The following is a 22,153-nucleotide window of genomic DNA, read 5'->3' on the forward strand; positions in this document are numbered from 1 at the left end:
TTATTTATTTATTTATTTATTTATTTATTTATTTATTTATTTATTTACCTATCTATCTATCTATCTATCTATCTATCTATCTATCTATCTATCTATCTATCTATTTATTTATTTAATGTACGCTTGGTGTCTGGCATACAGATATACCCGTGTGAGGGAGTCAGATCTACTAGAATTTGAGTCACACACCAGACAGTTGTGAGCTGCAATTCGGGTGCTGGGAACTGAACTCAGGTCCTCTGCAAGAGCAGCCAATGCCCTTAACCGCTGAGCCATCCCCGCAGGCCGCTAGCTCGGATCCTAAGGTGGTTCCACAAATAACTAACTGAGTGACGCTGCACGTGTGCGCAGCGTGCACCGAGCACACCTCCGCCGTTTGTGGCGACCCTCCAACGTCTCCTCATCACAAGGCAAGAAAGAGAGTGCAAGCCTGCAGGCCATCTCTCCAGGGATCTCCCATTCCCTGCTGCCCAACACTCGGAGGACCACGGGCTATCTCCAACCAACAGACGAGCCGGCACATCATCTACACAAAGAGGTCAGAAAGGATCCAAAGGACGAAGTTCAGCGCGGCCCATTATGCTAACACACATTGTTGCGTGGACCCATCAGTGTGAATAGAACTGGAGCCTGGGAAGGGCTGCCTGCTCTCATTTTTCACGAGGAGACACAGAGGGATGCAGTAATTAAATAACTATTGCTATCCTGTCGCTCCCTGCACCTCTCCACTGACCCCCAGATCCAGAGAGCTTCCAGCTGCCCCCTGTTTTAGGTGTCAGCACACTGACAAAGCCCACATTTCTGCTCCTGGGGGGTGGGGAAGGGGCATATTTCTTCCTCTATTAGGAACTGCATAGGGTCACATGGCTTTGGAGTATTTTTTTCCTCCCATCTGTGACTTTTTTTTTCTTTTCTACTCCTGAAAGCACTGTACAGTAACTACCTAGCATTTAACATTTGTGCCTTCGCGTTACATCAGCATTTTCTGAAGGAGGGATGAGCCGTGTAATCTCCCCCAGGCAGCTCCAATTTATGCCCTTCCATTTCGCTTAGTTCATTAACTTGTGCTCTTTGGGGAGCCGGCAAGAGATATAAATTGCTCACCTAAGGAAGGCATAATTTTCTCCATAATCCATCCCAACTCACTTCCTTTTTCTTTTTCTCTCTCACACATCCTTTTTAGCAACACAGCAAGTCAAGCTGACATTTTCCCCCTCTACAATGGACTCAGATTTCTCAGAAAATACATTGCTTTTGCCTAGAAAATTAGTTCTCTCTCCCTCTTTTTAAAACAAAAATGAGACCCAAAAAAAAAAAAAAAATGAAGCTAATAACTCAGCTCACACTGAAAACGAAGAATGCACAGGTTCCTGCCAGAGTCTGCTGGGCACTTCACCCCCACTTTATTAGGCCAGACAGCTTAGGGAAGCCTGGAATGGCAGGCTGAACAGACTGACCTTGGCTGATATCCCCCTGGGTGAAAGTCCGGATGCGGCCTCTAGCAGAGATTTGCTCCAGGTTGTCAGGCTTCGCCATCTGCAGACGCCCCACACCAGGGTCTTCCTTCATGATGTACATAACCTGGCCGTCATCTGAGTCAGCAGCTGTCGCTTTCAAGTGCTGCTCTGTGATGCGTGCTACAGACCCTGGGAAAGAACGGGAGAGAGAAGGTCATTCCCTATCGCTTCCCTCCGATGGGATGCCAAATGATTTTTTTTTTTTCATCACACATTTCTTGGGCCCAGGTACCAGGCACTTGCCTGTCTCTATTTCCAGGTGAATAAACTCTAATTTCCCTAAACAAAGTCATTTAGAACTACACCCTTTCCTCCTGTCCACTTTCATTCTCTCCCAGGCTTGTTCTTGTAGTAGCCTGTCATTTAGAACCTGGTAACAACTACTTCTGTGATGGAAATAACTTCTAGATCTTTGGTTTTAGAAATCTGCTTCAATTTAATTCATTCAATATCTTCAGAATCACCAAATCAGAAAGCACCAGTTGCATATAAGCTCATAAGCATATCTCACTGTTATCTCCGATGAACTAGTCAAAATCAGTGTTTCTCAAGCCAGAAGCCACACTGAGCATTGGAGTCAGGTTGAGGGCCTGTGTGGAGACTGGGGACAGAGGCAAGATATTCACCACAGAAACACATTTCAGAGCCCTGCCCTCTGCTTCCTGCCCAGCCACTTTCTCATTGCAGAAACAGCAAATACTAGTAAACACTCATCATTCATGTCACATACCTTGGTGTCTGGAGTGGCAGTCCACCTCTGGCCAAGAACGTGTGGCCTTTAGCACCCTACCCAGACCTCTTAGTAGGTGACCTTGAGGGATGAGGTAATGTCTTCCTCCAGACCAAGATCTGGCTTGCTCAGCGCTCCCTAGCCTACGGTAACTCCCCAAGCTAAATGTTCCTCTTGGATCATGTATCCTACTACATGTGATGTGGCCCCTTTGCAAGACTCCACGAGTGGTGGAGGACAAAGGGAAGTGTTTTGAACGTTCTGGCTCTCATGCGGCCCACCACACTGTAAGCAATTCAGCACTTTTTCTTTGATGGAAAAGAAAAAAATCACGTCTTCTGCTAGAGTTCATAAAACAATAACAGGCAGCTTTGCTTGTAAGGAGCAAAATGCCAGTTTCCAGAAGCTTTGGGAAGTCTCAAAATTGCAGAATGTATTATGTCATATATTTATTTTTCAGTGTAAAACTTATGTGAAACTAGGACTAAACAGACTATAGAATCCTAGTGTACAGAGACTCAGGTCAAAAGCCCACTCCCTGTTAATTTCCTGCTGCACAGCATGTTCAAAACTAATGCATGTCATTGCTCCTTTAATGGTGCTGAAACATGGCAAAAGTACGACAACAATTTGGTGCTAGAATACCATACAAAGTGATTTGCAATTATTTGCATAATCTCTTAACTCCTGGAAGCCTCCCAACTGCTCTTTTAATTTTTTTTTTTTAATTAAACATCTTGAAAATCTTGCCAGAGTTTCTTTGTTGTTAGTGTCCAAGATGCTGGCTGGATAGAGCCACTGTTACAAGAGACCTGGGTCTGAGATGAACATTGTGATTTTGAGGGTACTGAAAATACTACAAATGCCCCATAAAACATTCCCAAATTCACAGACAGAGGCTTCTTGTCCAGAGGATTTCATTGGCTCATATTTCTAACTCATCACTCAGTGTTCCTAAACAGCAATTTCCCCAAAACTCCACTCTCCTTAAATACTGAATAGCTCCCCCAAGATCTACTACCCATGGCACCAACACAGAAGAAGATACTATCAACACAGGCTTAAAAAGTAAGGAAAAATGAGGTCACTCTCCTCTACTCCTGCAGGAATTGCTACGGTTTGATTATGGAATGTTCTCTATAGGTTCCTGTGATGAAGGATTGGTCTCTAGCTGTTGATGCCAAAAAACATTAGGGTGTATGGCCTAGCTCAGGATGTCGGTCCCTGGTGGTGTGTCCTTAACAGCTAGGTATTGTTCTGGGCCCCAATCCTCCTCTAATTCCTGCTTGTCACAAGGCAAGCAGCTCTGTTCAGCAACACCTGTTTCTGCCTTCCTCACCAAAAACACTGGAGCCAGCCAACTATGAACTGAAACCCATGAAACACGAACCCCAAAACATCTACTTCCTTTTCAACTGTTCCCGTGTGTCATGGTGGCAGAAAATAGGGCTAACACACCTGCTGAGAGCCGAAGCCCTCGGTTTATTGCCAGGTGGGGGGTGTGGCTTGTAGGCAGCTCTATGTAGATTTCCATTCTCCCTGTGTCTACATGGAAGCCATCAGTGAGCGAGAACTGAAACTCATCTACTGCCGTGTCTGTGTCACCAGGTAGGTACCCGACCAGCCCGGCTAGGACATCCTGGTAGGTGAAGGAGGAGCCCTGGTCTAAAACTATCCCATTCTGGAGAGGTTCAGAGGCAGTAGGCCTCCGGAGTAGACGGCCTGCAGAAGAAAGAGGGCAATGACAGAGAAACAATGGTTTTATATATTTACATAATCAAAACAGTCCAATTTTACCAACTAATTTAAGACTATGTGAGGTACTAGCAAGTACCTCAGAGACCCTTGGTGCTAATGCTTGGCATTTTACATGTAAGTATAGGTGGTGCCCTGTGGCCTCATCTATAAATAAAGAAGTCTCTCTCTTGGGCTTAAAACTCTCCAGAGGAGACAAATACAGATGCCACAATATAGAGCCTTAGAAATCACATCTCCCTTCCTGGATTCAAACTCACTGCATGAGCTGAACATTATTTTCCCTTCTGCAAAGTGAAAGCAGCACTCAACTCTGCCTTTTGTGTACAGTGTGCATATCACGTGGGATACACGCTTGAAATTCAGGAAGACAGTAAGCAGGCTTACATTGAGGCTCACTTTTCTGTTTTTAGGGTGGACAGTTAAAAATGTGTCATCAAAGAAAGTGGGAGCGATTGAAGGTAGGCTGAAAATGCGAAGACCAGTGTCCTCGCCCATCGTTAACCCCACAGCAACAGCAGCAACTTCGCCTTTAACAGTCCAACCTGTATTAAGAGTGATTGACATGCAGTGTGGCTCCAGAGCTCTAGCTTGGGGGCGGCATTGGGAGGAGGGGTGAAGGATCCCCACAGTAGTTTCTACATCTGCTTTTAATTAGAGACTGTTCCCGATGCAAGGGAAACAGGTTTGTGAGAGACTAACATGCTGACAGGCTGCACGAGGCAGTCCTGACACTCAAACCACGATCGATGTCCACCCTAAGATGTTTGTGCATGAAGGTGCACAAACACTGAAACCTGCTTCGCTTGACACTATGAAGGAGAGCAGGACAAGAGCTGAAGAAAATTCGGAGATACCCATTACTTAGCACACAGGCTTTTAAAACAGCTTCCATCACAGCCCAGAAGTCTGACTATATTTTGATGCAATGAATGGGCTATAAGTAGGGAAGGGGGAAGACTAATGAGCCAGTCTCCAAGCTCATGCTCACCACCCATCAGGCACCTCAATTAAGCAGCAGCTTTCCACTGTGGTTCATGCCTTACCGTGGTCAGGCTTTTTCATCAAGACAAAAATCAGCTCGTTATCTGGGGTGTCCAGATCTTGTAGGCTCAGGGAAGAATTGCTTATTGCCACTCCTGAGCTCAGCCGTACTCCCAGGGGCCTCAAGGTCATCCTGGGAGGCTCATCATTCTTCCTCTGATTAAAGTATAAAAGATTTGGTCTCACACAAATATTAATTTAAGGAGAAAGAAAACAAGCATTAGAAGAACGTTTCATTGCCAGGACAACTTTCACTAGCCAAAGAGTATTTAGTGTGCCGCTGTGTTTACTTTCTAGTCAAAATATTAACTAAAAATAAAAAGAAACAAAATATCCCTCTGAAAGAAGGCTGGTAGACATTCTGTAAACAGTTGCTAAGATATTATCCATAGGTACAGTGACCATAATTTTCTAGACTTAAGAGATGGGCACATAATTTAAAAATACAAGTATATTTGAGCATCAAAGGCTATTTCAATTCAGACAGTCTTAGACATTTCTAAACACACCACAGTAAAAGGTCACGACACTGGGAAGCAAAGTGTCTATTGTTGCCTCCCAGCCCTGAGGCACCCCTAACCCATACAGTTGCTGAAGTTTCCACATATTTTATTTTATTTTCCCAATTCAGAGGGCATTCCATTCTGTGATTTATCTTTTCTCCCTCTCCTTGGTGTCATAAAGTAAGACTACCATAATAGTTTCTCAAACAAAAGTAAATGTAGGATTGAGAATCAAATTTCTTTGATGTTATAGTTAAGATAAATAAATATTTTTTAAAAAAGGCAAGAATGTATGCAGACCCACTTGTGATAATATCAGAGAAAAATAGGCATATGCTAGTTTTCATCTAAATATGGGAATGGTATGCTTTCTCTGATTCTTACAAACTGTTTTACCCAGAACAAATACATCTTGTCTTAAAATAGAAATTTAGATCTCCAACTCAGACCTTCCCCAAATGTCAACTCTGATTTCAAAAGTTTTTAAAAGGTCAGGGGTATGTGTTAAAGCTGATATTTAAAGTTGAAGTTCACATACAATACTTTGCTTGTGAGTTGACATGAGGATGGCTTGTTTGAGACTGGGCCATCACAGGGTTTAAGGTCACTTCTTTTAAAAGCAGAGTTCTGGGTGGCTGGCGCTGTACTCAACACCTTTAAAAGTCTTTACCTCAATGGTGATATTGATGCTGTGGATTTCAGAGCGTCTGCTCCCGTCACTCACATAAAAACTAAACACATCATGGGTTGGCTCAATGCTTTCATGAACACTCTGGAAGTAGAAAATGTAGTTTTCCAGGACATCTTGAATTGGGAATGACGCCTCTAGGCCACTGGTAGCTCCTGGGCCAAAGCGATCCCCTGCATAACATCAAGAGAAAACATTTACCTCAACTGATGAGAACCTGATCTCTAGACTGAGCTAGAAAAGAAGGTGCTATCAACCTGTGATAGAAGTATGATTGATTGTTGGACAAAGCGAGGACAGAGCTCAAGCCCAGAAACTGGTCTTCTGTTGGCCAATGTTTCTAAGACCATTGCCCACCTGTAAGTGGATACAGCAGTCCTGTTGTCTCCACAGGGAATCAGGTAAGATAAAGTACCTGAAACTACTCAGTTCTTTTACTTTTATGTAGCACAGAGTCTGTGGTTGGTTCCTTTACAATCATTTATACCCCACACTGGGGCATACACAGCAATGCAATAGCCACCAATCTAACTTAAACCTCTGCAGCTTCAAGAGCACATTCTGGTGTACCCTTCAAGGGTTAACCATTTCTCTACACATATGAAAAAGTTAACTATTGCCCTTTCTGCTTAGAACTTCTCCTCCAGCACATTTCCATTTGACTTCCAAGTTTCCTATTTTAAACTTTCCTATTCCTTAATAATTGAATGTGTATATGCATATATGTATGTATACCTGTATATATAATCTTTAATCAAAGTTCTCCCGTTATCATTCTTATACTTGCCTTTCTCCGCCAAATTCCTTCTTCTCAAATCTCCTTCCTACTTTCATGTACTTTTTTGTTTTGTTTGTTTTTAAGAGAGAGAAGGAGGGAGACTGCATTTACTTGGAGTTACTGCTTAAGTAAGGGGCAATGCACCAGTGGATCCACCACTGAGGATGTGACTCCCTGGACCCCCTGTAACCTTGGTTCCTCTTAGTCGTGGGAGGAATGTTGACAGGCCCAGTCCTGTGGAGATCTTGGGAAGGTAGCCAAGACCTGCTGCTGTGCATTCATGGGTACAATAGCTATGACATGTCTAGAAGACATCACTTTCAGCATTCCTTCCCCTATTCCAAATCTGATCTCCCAGTTTCTTGAAGGAACTTGTACATCAGTCAGAACTGAGCCCATAGGATCGTATGCCAGCACTACTGGGAGCCAGAGACCATGTAAATACTGTGACACTCAGGTACTATTGAGACAAAGAGGTGTTCAATAGGACACGGACAAAGTGTTGCTATAGTATGGGTACAACATTTTCCCCAAAGATCATGTGTTAGTCTCCAGGCTAAACAAATAGGATTTGGTGCAAATCCTTTAGGAGATGGAATTGAGTAGGAAGTCTTAGACTCTCTGGGGGCCCTTGAGGAGAATACCAGGATACTATCTTTTTCTCTGATTTACACCAAGGCTTAAGGACAGAGCTTTGTTTTACCATGCCACCCTAGCTATGATGAGTTGTCACAGAGAGGGGACCAAATGACCATGCCATCTGACCATGGTCGGCTAACACGGAGCTCCTGCAAACTTATCTCGGGAATGTGTTAAAGTAAACAAAAGCTGATTAATAGAGGTACGTTTTGGAAAGTGAGATGCTCACAAGGCCCCTTCCAGATTCTGTGCTTAGCTGCCTCCTGCTTCCTCTTCTCTCCTGACAACAAAAGGCCAAGGGGAAGAGTAAACAGTGCCCAAAAATGATGGATGGCTTGGCCTGTACTTGGTTCTAGCCAAGTCCCTCTAATTGATTGATTTTTAACTTGCTACCAGAGTTTTCTTCTAGAGTGAAGAAAAAGAAACTCTGTGTCTACACATTTCATGGGTCTGTAACAACAAAGCTCGGTAGATGTGGTCTGTATGAAAACAAAAGTGCTTCCCCACAACCTCTATGATCCTTTGCAAATGCCAGATTCTAAAAAGGCCACCAACTTCTTGACGATAGACAGTGGCATTTGCTGGTACCCAGGGGAAAACAAAAGACTGAAAATGTCTTTTGTTGCCTCCCCCCACACAACTTGTTTTGAAAGAAGGGAAAGAAAATTGAAGCCGGGAGAGACCTAAGCAGCCAGCCACAGCCACGCAGTAATCCCTGGGATGCAGAGATCAGGGTTTCCAGAAGGAACTGCTGAGAGGGCGTCCAACTTTCATGTCTCCTTTTATTGATCATTATAAACTGGGGAATGTGGCTTTGTTATCTCAGTCAAGAAAAGCCTCGGTAAATGATACCTCAAAATATACAGAGTGAAATAAGCCTGGTTTTAAAAATTGTTGGAGAGTTAGTTGGCCATCAAGGGAATTGGACACTGAAGCCTTAAGCACCGTTCTGTCCAAGTTTTAAAATTGCACTTTCTGTTTCTGATGTACCTCACTGGTGTGCGTTCCCTGCCTTCCTCAGCAGGATGTCCTAGGTCCAAATTAAACAGCCCCTGATGAGCGTGCCTGTCACCTTGGACGGCTGCTTGACTCAGCACTGGAACAGAGGTGTCCTCAGAGCAACTCAGTGGGTCTTGCCCTGATTAGGCCAGTCCTGAATGAATTTAGATTCTACGACATCAGGTTTCCCGCCCAACACTGCAATCATTCTGGCTTCCCTTCTGCTTGGTAAAAAGTAACAGCTGCTTTTTATCAGATTTAAAAATATCTCTCAATGGGCTGAAATTAAATTTACGTAGCTAGTTTCATCAGCATATAAGACACTGGGTTCAAAACAGGGGCATGGGGCTTTTCTCCACTGAGCTGAGGGCAGCATCTTCGGCTGATGTAAACTAGATGAGTATTTTGTGCCCTGAGTATCTTTTCTTCCCCTTAGGTTTATGCCCATATGCCGCCATAGAATGAAGAGCTCCCAGGGGTCCTCGGACCAACCAACAGCCATAGTGTACGTCACACACACGGTGTGACAAAAAGTGCGGATATGGGCCACACCAACCTCCTCAACAGAAGTTTTTGGAATCCTGCCCCCCAAAACTGTGTCTCCACAATCTCTTCAGAGGATACTTTTACACATAAAGGTTTGACAATCTCTTTCCAGAGCGGCCGAGACTTGCCAGAATTCTGACAGCTCCCCAAAGTGGGCTATCTGTGCTACCTCAGGTGCTTGAGGGAAATGTCAAACTGTGTTACAAGGGCTTCCTGGGAAAGAAACTGCACGGAGAGAAAAGGACATGAGGGGCAAAGGCCTCTCATATCTCCCACATCACCCATATGCCTGTCTCTCTGCAGGAGATGCCCTTTTTTTCCCTTTGCTCCTGGCGACTCTCTTTGGCCCTTCAAGTTCCAGCCCCCTGGGGCTTTACTGCCTCCTCAGACAGAAGCAATTGCCTTGTTCTATGCCCTCAATGCTTTGCTCCTCCCTGTCATTTATCATGTAGTTCATCAGTCTTTCTGTCTCCTACTCCAGGCAGGGTCAGCGTTACTCCTGTTAACATCATATCCAGCACACACATTTGCTGTAGGGAGCTTCATTATGCAGTAAACAAATTTGTACGCACACATGGAATGACAAAGGAGGGAAAAGACCCAAGACTTTTGATCGGAAACCATGACCGTTCTAAATGAGTTTCTCAAGGGGTAGGGACTATGCTGGACACAGACACCTGCAGTCAACGGCCTGTCTGTGGGAGCTGCTATCTCTGTGCCAATTAGAGCCTCACACTGGTCCTGGTTCACTGGGGAACCTCACTGCAGAAGCAGCAGCTCAGAACCCGGGTGGGAGCTGTCTCAGCTGCCAGTCACAGCCAGTCTCAGGGGGCCTGGAGACTGCACATGCCTTTTGCCTCTCCTTGTGTATAACCTCCAGTGGGCTCAGGGCAGATGGTGCAGGGGAGGGAATCTGAAGAGAATGCCAAAGATAGACAGCACACATTTCAATTCATGTCATATCCATAGGAGGAGCTGAGACACGAGCTACATACAGTTCATCTGAACTGCAGCTGCCTCATAGGAAGGGGACAGGAAGAGGAGAGGGATCTTTATTTTCTTGGCACCTAATTGAATACAACCTGTGAACCTCTCCAGCCTCCATGGCTCACACTACAAATCCCTTTACTTGGCTCTACTTTTTTCCTAGCATTTATTAACCTTCCAGCATCTTATGCTATTTCCCCTTTAATTTATTCCTCTCTCTCTCTCTCTCTCTCTCTCTCTTTCTCTCTCTGCTAGGATAAGAGTCAATATGAAGGTGCTGAGGATGATCTGTTTTGTTTATTGATGTTAAAAAAATAGTGCATGGGATAAAGAAAACGTTAACTTTTGGTTGTTTGGTGTTTTGGTTTTTGAAGGTGGGGCGTGGTTCAAGACAGGGATTTTCTGTGTGACAGTCCTGGCTGTCCTGGTCTCGCTGTGTAGACCAGGCTAGCCTTGAACTCACAGAAATCCACCTGCTCTGGAGTGCTAGGATTAAAGGCATGGACCACAAGGCCTGGCTTTCTACGTTTTTAAATGAATCTTTCCTTTACCCGTTTTCTTGGCATGGGTCCATGTCATGTTAATTCTACATGTCCAGGTTCAATTAAACTAGCTCTCCCCCCCTCATTTCCAGATCCCAAATCATCCCCCAGAAAAGCCACAATGGTTACCTGTCCCTGTGTTCTCAATGCAGCCGTACTTGGGTAGAGCACTTAGTTTAATGACAGCGTCACCCTGAAGGTTGTCATGATCGTCAGTAGCAAAAAAATGGTGGAAGGAGAGTGGTGCTCTCCCTCCCTCGTCAACCTAAGGGAGAAAGGAATGGAGAATGAGAATGAAGAACTGCAGGGCTGGGGTGCAAGACCAGAAACTGTGTTGCCTGGGGTCACCACCAAGCATCCGTTCCCCTTTTGTGGGGAGGCAGATCTCTGCAGCTGAGGCGGGTGTCGGCTCACAAAGCTGGGCCATCTTTCAGCACCTTTCAAGATGTACTCTGACACCTCGGCTATGTCTCCCCTCAAAACTGCACTTCCTTCAATGATGGATCTGATTATAAAGCAGCTCTGGCCAGTTCTAACCCTCCATCTCAACAAGTTTTAGGACGGGACAGCTGCCTTCTCAGGGCATCAGAATTCCACGGAGCAGAGCTGGAGAATGATAGATGCAGCCCTCCTTCTCACTCCTTAGGCTGACTGTCCTATGGGTGTTGCCATCCAGAATAAAAGTCCCATTTATCCCCTCATAGCGGATATTTATGGGGGTGTAGGAATAAAGGACTAGCTATCCCTGAAAGTTAATGCTCACCTTAACATCAAAGAAGAAAATAAATCAGTATATGTAAGAGCAGTTGTTCAGACTAACCTTTTCTTTAGGGCCTGGGTTTATGTGCTAATTCTGGGGTCTGGGTCCGACGTTTTTTGCCTGCCTGCTGGGAACGGTCAAGGCATTTCACAGGGTTAGTCAAAATGGGGCTCTCCAAATGGAGATGGTTCAGTTTACTTCCCCAAGTTGTAGAAAAGAGAAAATAGGGGGAATAGCACCACTGTTTGGAAATTATTCAGGGTTTCATGAATTTTAAATTACTTGATAGAGCCCAAAAATGCCTAGGCTTTGGGCATTACCGTTTCCATGTGAGGCAGGGGCAGGGAATTGAGTGTTTATGAATTCCCTACTACGCACCAGATACCACACTAGGAGTGATGAGGCTATTTTAATTAATCACTGGAGAAATCCAGTATGTGGTAGAAATTGTGCCATTTAAAGAAGAAACAGAGGCTACAAAGAATTAAGTCCTGGTTGTAAAGCCAGCCTGCAAGTCTGTCATAGAGCTGGTACCGGCACTAAGGCCGATCACTTCAGTGGCAGACATGTTATATTGGCTCTCACAAACTTGATTTCTTTTTTTAATTTTGATTTTTTTATACTAATTACAGTTTTTTTTTCACTTTGTATCCCAGCTGTAGTCCTCTCCCTCATTCCCTCCCAATCCCACTCTCTTTCCCTCATCCCCTCCCATGCCCCTCTCCAAGTCCACTGATAGGGGAGGTCCTCCTCCCCTTCCCTCTGACCCTAGCTTATCAGGTTTCATCAGGACTGGCTATATTGACCTCCTCTGTGGCCTGGCAAGGCTGTTCCCCCCTCAGGGAGAGAGCCAGCCACTGAGTTCATGTCAGAGACAGTCCCTCTTCCCCTTACTAGGGCACCCACTTGGACAATGAGCTCTATGGGCTACATCTGAGCAGGGGTTCTAGGTAATATCCATGAATGGTCCTTGGGTGGAGTATCAGTCTCAGAAAAGAACCCTGGGCCCAGAATTTTTGGTTCTGTTGCTCTCCTTGTGGAACTCCTGTTCCTTCCAGGTCTTACTATCTCCTCCTTTTATAAGATTTCCTGCACTCTGCCCAAAGTTTGGTTATGAGTCTCAGCATCTGCTTTGATACCCTCCAGGGTACAGTCTTTCAAAGGCCTTCTGTGGTAGGCTCCTGTCCTGTTTCCTGTTTTCTCCTTCTTCCAAAGTCTATCCCATTTGTCTTTTTGAGTGAGGATTGATCATCTTACCCAGGGTCCTCCTTCTTGCTTAGCTTCTTTAGGTGCACAGATTTTAGTATGTTTATTCTATATTATATGTCTAATATCCACTTATAAGTGAATATATACTGTGTGTGTCTTTCTCCTTCTGGGACACCTCGCTCAGGATGATCTTTTCTAGTTCCCACCATTTGCCTGCAAATTTCATGATTTCCTTGTTTTTACTTGATAAGTAGTATTCCACTGTGTAAATGTACCACAATTTCTGTATCCATTTCTCAGTTGAGGGACATCTGGGTTGTTTCCAGGTTCTGGTTATTATGAATAAAGCTGCTACAAACATAGTTGAACAAATGTCTTTGTTGTGTACTTGAGAATATTTTGGATATATGCCTAGGAGTGGTATAGCTGGATCTTGAGGAAGTGCTATTCTTAATTGTCTGAGAAAGCACCAGATTGATTTTCAAAGTGGTTGTACAAGTTTGCATCCCACCAGCAATGGAGGAAGGTTCCCCTTTCTCCACATCCTCTTCAGCATGTATTGTCACTTGAATTTTTGATCTTAGCCATTCTAATGGGTGTAAGGTGAAATCTCAGGGTTGTTTTGATTTGCATTTCCCTGATGACTAAGGACGCTGAGCATTTCTGTAAGTATTTCTCTGCAATTTGGTATTTCTCAATTGAGAATTCTCTGTTTAGCTCTGTACTCCATTTTTTAATTGGATTAGGTTATTTGTTGCTTTTTAACTTCTTAAGTTCTTTATAAATTCTGGATATTAGACCTCTGTCAGATATAGGGTTGGCGAAAATCCTTTCCCAAGCTGTAGGCAGTTGTTTTGTTTTGACGACAGTGTCCTTTACAGAACTTTTCAGTTTCATGAGGTCCCATTTATTGATTGTTGATCTTAGAGTCTGTACTGTTGAATAATTCTTTTTTTTTAAGATTTATTTATTAGTATAGTGTTCTGCCTGACCACCAGAAGAGGGCACCAGATCTCATTATAGATGGTTGTGAGCCACCATGTAGTTGCTGGGAATTGAACTTAGGACCTCTGGAAGAGCAGCCAGTGCTCTTAATCGCTGAGCCATCACTCTAGCCCCATACTTGATTACTTAATCTTGTTAACAATAACAAATGTTGTTTTAATTGATGTGGGGTCAGCTTTCCATGGTTTAATTTGTTAACAATACTAAATTGTAAAATCCTCAAAAGCATATTCTACTTTTGTTTTATTCCTGTTGCAACAATATCCAGTGTGTGTGTGTGTGTGTGTGTGAGAGAGAGAGAGAGAGAGAGAGAGAGAGAGAGAAATTTGAATATAACTATTTGAAGTTTTTGCATATAATTATTTTTATATTTTTTACAAAAGCTTATAATGACAGTCACAGTGTGATAACATTACCCAGATACCTTGAGGGAAGAATGTGGCAGCCCATACAGGTAGAAACCCTTTATAGCTGTATCACCAAGGATGCCAGCTCTCCCAAGCCCTGGGTGTTTGTTGATCTGAGAGCAATTTACCGTGATAAGGTCAGCAAAGGCAATGATGTGTGGTGGGCTCTTGCCAGGAGTGATGGTGACAGTGAAGATCTGATTGTCCACACGGTTGTGGTCTGTGTCTGAGACAGCAAAGCGGAAGCTATCTGTGACCGGCTGCCCGTCCGTCTCAAACACAGCTGAGTACCTGGGAGACACAAGAGAATGAAAAGGTTGAGCGGGCCCTGACAAGTTGGGTAAAAGGACTGTACTTCTGTATTAAAGTGAGATCAGAAACAAGACTTTCTTTGGAGGAGGTTCGGCCCGTTGCTTATGTAGCGTAGTGTAATACAGTTCTTAAAGATCCTTTCAGAGAATTGACAGGCTTTGCGCACCTGATGTTCTTATTGTTGATGTCCTCCATGGTGAAATTGAAATCCTCTGAGAGCTCCTCCTCATCAGGTCCTGAGGTCTTTAAGAGCACACCATACATGGGTAGAGAACTTAACTGAATCCAGATCTCTGAGTCAGGGGAAGAATCATCCTAATCAGGCAAATATGAGTCAGGACATGAATGCAGGTTTACAGAGACCAATGCTTCTGTACTCACGGGGTCTCCCCTTTCTGCTAAAGGCACTTGTGCACCGTTACAAAACAACAGCACCCCAACTCCACAAAAGCCCAGTATTTATCTCTCTTCAAATGCCTCTGGGATAATGTCTCCTTGGAAGAAAAGTTCAGTGCAACAATGGGAAAATGCACTTACGGCAGAGGATGTAAACCAGAGATGTTTTATTGTTTCTGTAACAGCCATAAGGGTCTGTTTTTATTACATGTACAGAAGAGAACACAGCCAGCCCTAACTCGCTATTCTATAAACATAGGCGCAGGCTTCTCTTGCAGTTTCTAAGAACACTTTGCCTTTTAGAAACACACAAAATTCCATTATAGTATATAATACACTCTACAATGACAAAACTCCGTGAAACAGAATTTGCTTAGCCAATGATTCACTTCAAGCAATACCAATGTGACAAAAATTTGGATTAACAAAAGAATCTAGGAGGTCCTGTGGATTTCCTTCTATGAAGACTGAATCAATGGAGCCTCACTCCCTAGGACACTTAATCTTTAACAATGAACATTTCCTTCTCCTCTATTGTTTATTGAGAAATAAAATCAGCTTTCTGTTTGTCTGCACTGACAATAACAGAATATCTTCATGAGCAATTTCCTCTCTCTTCATGAACATTTCTGGAAATGTCTCGGAGGCAGGAGATGTCTTTTTGGAAAATTTTTCTGAGTCATCTGTCTTTTCGGAGAGTTGAATGAAAACAGGGGGCATTCTGTTTTATTGCAACAACAATGAGAACAAATACTGTGAATGTTACTGTCAAATGCGAGTTTTCCTGGCTACACTGTGCAGCTGGTAAGGGGCAGGAAAGGATGCATGAGCTGATATAGAGTAGGGCAGGCAAGCAAGGTCTGGGTCTTTGTCTTGTCCAAGTCCCCCCATGCCCGCTGGCAGTGAGAGATCACAGGATTGCTTCAGCTCACATGTTTCCAGCCCAGAAGGAAGAGAAACTTCTGGAGGCAGCGAGACTCCAGAAAATTTCTTCTAAATGTATACTCTTACTGTTTTCTCCTTTATACATGTGGAGATTAGACAGAAAGGTTACATAGAAAGTTTCAGACAGTTACTGCCTACTATTTCTGTAGGTTCTCACTGAGAAAGATCTGCAAAAGACTACTGAAAACCTCCACCTATTCTCTGCTGAGCTGTGCAAGAGCACAGGACAGGGTACCCGACTCTTAATTAGAATAAAGAGTTTCTGACTCACGGCAAATCTGGCAAAGAAATGTTTATTTGGTGTGAGGCATTCATTATCTCATTATACTTCAATTTTCAAAAAAAAAAAATCTGGGTTTAAAATTAAGAAATCAGCTGTTGTTTTCTTCTTCTGAAAATACTTTTGTCATAATTAAAAAAAAAATCACTAAATTTTAGACCAGCTAAGAGATTGTGAGTTCATTAAAATGCATAAGAAAACAGATCCTGATCTCCTGTAACTTCCCTGTTCAAACACCTTCATGCTCATTTTAGATAAATTCCTGTTTTCATTTTATTCTTCTTATTCACTCTAAATATATTAACATGTAATATGTAGCTATGGTGATTATAAACCCACTGTATTTATATCCAGGAAGCTACCATTTGACATGAGAAGTAGATAGTATTAATTTAAGGTCTGGGAAGATCGCTTAGGCAAGGAAGCGCTTGATGTGCAAGCATAAGGACGGGAGCTTGCTCCTTAGAACCCATGTTAAAGTAGGTTAGTTCTGGCACATGCTTATAATCTCAGTGCTGAGGAGGCAGACAGGCACATCCTGTCAGCCTAGCAGACTTGGGGAGTCCTAGGTGAGTGAGTGACACTGCTTCAAACGATAAGAGCAATAACCCATGTTGTCTTCTGGTCTCCACATACTCACAGAAACGTGCACTCGCACACAAACACACAGGAACGTGCACACAAATGATTAAACATGCACTTCTTTTATCTCGCCTTTGGACCCTATTATCACTCTTAATTTTGTTTCTCCTTCTCCTTTAGTGTTACTAATTTTCTTTTTCAGGACAGGGTTTCTCTGTGTAGCCCTCGTTATTCTGGAACTTGCTCTGAGGACCAGGATGGCCTTGAACTCAGAGATCCACCTGCCTCTGCCTCCTGAGTGCTGGGATCAAAGGCGTGTGCTGCCAATCCCATTTTGAAATTTAAAATATGGCTTGCTGTATTACCAGAAAGTATATTTTTGGGGTAAAAAAAATAACACTGAGTTAGACTCCAATCTTTTGCTTTTTTTTCCTTTTTATATTTTGAAGACAAGTTATTTATTTGTTTGTTTGTTTGTTTTGTTTTATGTTGCCCAGGTCACCTTAATCTCCTCCTGAGAATTCTAAATGCTGAGATCATAGGTGTAGGATACTGTGATTGGCTCCCACCCTCCTTTTTACCTCCTTTTCTTTTATTTCTTTATCAGGAAATTCATTTGGGTTCTCTATACAGTTGGTTATAGCATCAATTCCAAGGGAATTCCAATTCCCTTGGAAGTTACATATATTTTGTTAAAATTGATCTCCAGATGCACGATATATAATAACATTAATAGGCCAGTCTTTTGAATTATTTCAGGTTTGGATGGTATGTAGAAATGCTATTCATGTTTTAATATTAATCTTGCACTTTGAGCATTACAAACAAGAAGAGCAAGGCAAGAGGATTTAGAAGAGGATTTAGACCAGTTGCCCATGGCCCTTCACTCGAGAGCTAGAGCAGCAAGATTGAATAAAAACCCATGAATTCAAACTGTATAACTTCCCCTCCATTTCCTCCCCCATACACACTAAGGAAGCTGTTGTGTGTTTGGGGGTGTCCTTTGCTAGAATGCTTGCCTAGCACATAAGAAGTCCTGAGTCTGATCTCCAGTACTGCATATAATTAGGTGTGGCAGTGAACTCCCACAATCCAAGCACTTGGGACGTAGAAGCAGGAAGTGACAGATGTGCAAGCTCATTCTTGGCTATATACCTAGTCTGAGGCCCCGTCAAAACTTGAAAACTAAAATAGCACTAAAGAATAAACCAGGCAGAATTTCACTCTTGCATTGGTATATCCCACTATCCTCTCTTCCCATCTTCTTCCTGGTGCTCATGTTCTAATTATGAAGAGACTCAGCTGTTCCTGTTTCTTTGTACTCTGTTCATTTATGAACATCATTTTGGATGGCTTTTCCATTATTGAAATCTCCAGTATTTCGGGAAAAAAAAATTCCGTGCTGTACAACTGAGAGGAAGGCTGTATGAACCCTTTGAGAACGCACCCTTGCTGTGCTTTCAGCAGGCTAGAAGAGGGGGTAAATTCATATTTAATCAATTTTTGAAGATATACGTTCAGATGCTGATGAGCTCCCATTTTGAAGCACAGCTCATAGTGTGTGGTTAACGGGTAGGCACCGTTCTTGGAATGCTATTTTGGTCTGTCAAACACCTTTCAAGCCTGGTGATCTATTGATTAAATCCGAATTCATACGTTTTTACCAATTTATAACTTTCAAAGGATCAAAAGACCGTAACGTATGATAAAAAATAATCTGCCAATTAAAAATAGCTGGAACTTTGCTGAAACTGTAGTGCAGCCACAAGAGGAATCAAGTGGTATTGAGTCTCTTACCAGTTAAGAAGAGACAAATTCAAAGGGGAAAACAATCTTCAAATATTGAAAAGCCAGTGCTTTATCTATTACCTACCATTTGGAACTGGGATTTATCGTGAGATTCTTCAGCCCAGAAAAAGGGTAACGTAAACCATAAAGTGTTTAAAAATGAGGGGTAGGGACAGGCTGTTCACTGTAACTTTGAGGCCAATGAAGGAAAAATTCAATACTAAGAATGATTACCATTCATATAATTATCCTTCCTTTCAAAGCATAACAACTAATCACTATTATGTTTATATAGACAGCATTTATCTCTTCACAACATATATAACTGCAAAAGAAAATTAATGAGCCTCATTATCCTTTGCCCCAGATGCAGAATCAAAGTAGGTAGATGAGTTTAATTACCAAGATCACTTCATCAAGTTTGAGCCAGACATGGGGGAAATCCCCACTGTCTTTAGCCCCCCCCAACTCCTTAACTACTCTTCTCTTAAGGTAGGAGATGGCCAGCAGGCCAATAGTCTGGCCTAGTAAATCCTCAGAGAGGTACCACCAAGGGGGGGAGCCTCATATTCTGTCTAGACTGGACAAGAACAAAGCTGGCGAAAGCCTGCTTTCTCCTAGGAAGCCAGGGTCAACCATTACCTCTTCATCACTGAACAGGCAAATTCTACTCAACTGTTTTTTTTCCTAAAATCCCCAGTAGAACTCTAGCTTACCGTACTCAAAACAGTGGATCTGGAGCTTTTAAGACCTGGAGCTTTTAAGGTTGCCTTTTGACAGTCACGTGTCCTTGGGGCTCCCAATGTGTTCATCATAATTTCTCTTCTTCTTCTGGTATGTATGTGTGTCTGTGGCATAGATGCACCTGTCTGTATGTTCACATGTGTGTACATAAGCATGTGGAGCCCAGATACCATGTCTGGGGTCTTTCTTGATCATCTGAGGCAAGGTTTTCTTGCTGGACCAATCTTGCTGATTCAGCTAACCTAGCCAGCCAGTTGCCTCAGGAGGCCTCTTCTCCATCCTTAGGGCGGAGGTTACAGGCTGGCTGCTGTGCTCACACTGCTAGGAAATACAATGCAGTGAGGGGCTACTATGGCAGGCCTACGCCGAGGTGTGCCCTGAGGAATAATGCCATGCAACAGATCTGCTATAAACGCGGTTAAGTAGGGGATAGGAGAGGAGTGAGGACCTGGGAAAGGGTAGAAGCAGCAAGCAAGCCATGAGGGCAGAGAGGGAGAGAAAGGGATCTCCTAGGACAGAAAGAGGGAGAGAGAACATCAGGAACAGAGATGGAGGCTGGCGGGGCCTTGTGCAGCAAACACCTGTCTTGCCTGATTGCAGCGGGAAGTCTTAACCTAAGCAATTGTTAGGTCCTGGAGGGCAAGCCCGCTGAATTGCCTATACACTAACACACACGACTTTTCACAGGTCCTGTAGGTCTGAACTCCAGGCTTCACACTCATGCAGCAAGTGCTTTCTCCACCGAACCTTGTCCTCAGCCCTCATCAGAGATAGGCCTTCACTTGTTTACTACTACGGAATTCCAAACAGAGCAGCAGGGAGGCTGAGGAAAGAGCCTTTTACACAGTAGAGACCTGCTGCCTCACACACCCAGGCATGGTGAGGCTTCCCAGGCAAGCCAGCCACAAGCGCAGAGAACAAAAGCATAAATGTCAGAACTTACCACGTAGGCAAGGTGTGACCTGGTGATTATGGCTGTGTGTTGACTGGCCACAGTCATGCTTAGGGAGGAGCCAGGGGCCAGTCGAGGCCCTCGGTTCTCTGACAGGGACACCTCCACTTTTACTTCTGATGTGGTTACTGTCAGGCCGTCTGTGACTGAGATCTCCATGCTGTCCTCCCAGGCAGAGGACCCATCGTGTACGTACTGTAGAGCATTTCTCTCAACTTCATCATATGTGAAAGTATCACCTTCCGAGAACAAAACAAACCCCCAACCACCGTAAGCCGGCGACTTCTGGGAATCATGTTTTTCATTCATACAGCACCTTTGTTCTCCCGATTTCAAAGTGCAGGCAGAGTCATAAACTCTGGACTCAGAAGCTAATTAGTCTAACCTCCCATCCAATGGAGGATTCCCTCTACATCGCCTATAGCGCCCTACAGAAAAGGTGGCTTGGCCCATTCTCCCACAGTCCTTAGTGTGAGGGGCTGTTTAAAAGGTAGCTAATTTCTTTGGGAGATAGTCTTAGTGTATTTTGTTGTTGTTGTTGGGTTTTGTTTGTTGGTTTGGTTTGGTTTGGCTTTTTTGAGACAGGGTTTCTCTGTGTAGTCTTGGCTGTCCTGGAACTCACTCTGTAGACCAGGCTGGCCTCAAACTCACAGCAATCCACCTGTCTCTACCTCATGAGTGCTGGCATGAACTACCACCACCTGGCCATGCATTTTGTTTTGTTTTTCATTTTTGTTTAGGTTTTTGAGGTTTTAAATCACATTGAGCTAAAACTGGGCTCTGGGAGAACATTCACCACTCCCAGTTCAAGAAAAACAATGCGCTAATATTCTTCTTGACTGTTTGTCTTCTAAGCAAGGTAGTGAACATTTCTTGAAGACTTAAGAGACTCTCTGATCTATCAGAGGCATTATTTAAAGTTGGGCATTTAAGTGTTTTATTTTTTAATTAAAGATGTGAAAGTACAATTGAGAACTCAGAGACTGGCCTCAGTGACTGGCCAGCATGCACAAGGCTCTCATTTTGAACACTGACATGTGATGAAAGTTGTTTCTTGATGTTAAAAGTGCAAATTGCACAGCTCAGGGTACTAAGTTTTTGGAGACATGAATTATATTTATTTATTTATTTATTTTGGTTAATGAAGCATGTCATGGGCCATCATGATTCCACAGAACACAGCTGTGGAAACAGTCTTGGAAACAGTCTGCTGCTGGGGTGTTCTTTCCAGTTACAGCTTCTGCAGAGCCCTTGCTTTAATGATTAGTCGCCTGTTCTGAGACTGAGGACTTTTCTCGTCTTCGTGTTTACCTTCCACGCCCTATGTACAGAGCTTCACTAACGCAGGTAGATGCTGCACCTAAAGACAGCATCTTCACCAACTCTTCACCAACGCCCTCAGACGCCATGCGCCAAACACAAGGGCAGGTTAAATGGCGGCTTTACACTCCTCCTGGGATGTCACTAAGCTGGCCTTATAATGCTTCCTTTTTCACTGCCCTAAAAAAAATTGCCTTTGCGATGCAAAAAAATCATAAGGATGCATTACTTCATCTCTAAAAAGGAAGCCATTTCAGGGATCTGAGAAAGCACAGATATGGGAAGTAAGATATGGCATTTCCGGGTAACTATTTTAGAGGGAAGAATATTCACTTTGATGTACACAGGCTCACTATTTAAATAAAACACCTAGATTTCTATGGTTTGCTGTGTGCTTTTCTATCCTCCCCAAGAAGTCAACATGTATTTAACATTATTTTTAGATTTATTTTATTTTGAATGTTTTGCCTGCACATCTGGGTGTGCACATGTGTGCCTGGTACCCTCGAACGTCAGGACAGGGCACTGGATGTTCTGGAACTGGAGTTCCAGACATCTGTGAGCCACCTTGTGGGTGAAGGGAGCCAAACCTGGGTCCTCAGAAAGGGCAGCAAGTGCTCTTAACTGCTGAGCCAACTGTTTAGCCCCAAGATGTAATATTTATAACCTAAGAAAGCCCAGCAGATACCAATTTAGAAAACTGGCTACACAGCGACACTGTTACA

The 22,153-nt window shown here is 43.5% G+C and overlaps 1 protein-coding gene across 1 annotated transcript in view; it reads right to left on the reverse strand.

The window, feature by feature from the left end:
• The window catches only part of Fras1 (Fraser extracellular matrix complex subunit 1), a 400,690-nt gene that overhangs the window by 76,852 nt on the left and 301,685 nt on the right, over window positions 1–22,153 (reverse strand). The window contains exons 38-45 of the mRNA XM_055594513.1: window positions 20,100–20,347; window positions 14,588–14,736; window positions 14,238–14,400; window positions 10,858–10,993; window positions 6,220–6,410; window positions 5,049–5,202; window positions 3,706–3,969; window positions 1,458–1,646 (exon numbers count right to left, since the gene is read on the reverse strand). Of these exons, the coding sequence (XP_055450488.1) occupies window positions 1,458–1,646; window positions 3,706–3,969; window positions 5,049–5,202; window positions 6,220–6,410; window positions 10,858–10,993; window positions 14,238–14,400; window positions 14,588–14,736; window positions 20,100–20,347 (1,494 nt within the window). The remainder of the gene's footprint in view (window positions 1–1,457; window positions 1,647–3,705; window positions 3,970–5,048; window positions 5,203–6,219; window positions 6,411–10,857; window positions 10,994–14,237; window positions 14,401–14,587; window positions 14,737–20,099; window positions 20,348–22,153) is intronic.

Source organism: Psammomys obesus, unplaced genomic scaffold (assembly GCF_907164565.1).
Source record: "Psammomys obesus unplaced genomic scaffold, mPsaObe1.curated_primary_1811, whole genome shotgun sequence".
Taxonomy (NCBI): Eukaryota; Metazoa; Chordata; class Mammalia; order Rodentia; family Muridae; genus Psammomys; species Psammomys obesus.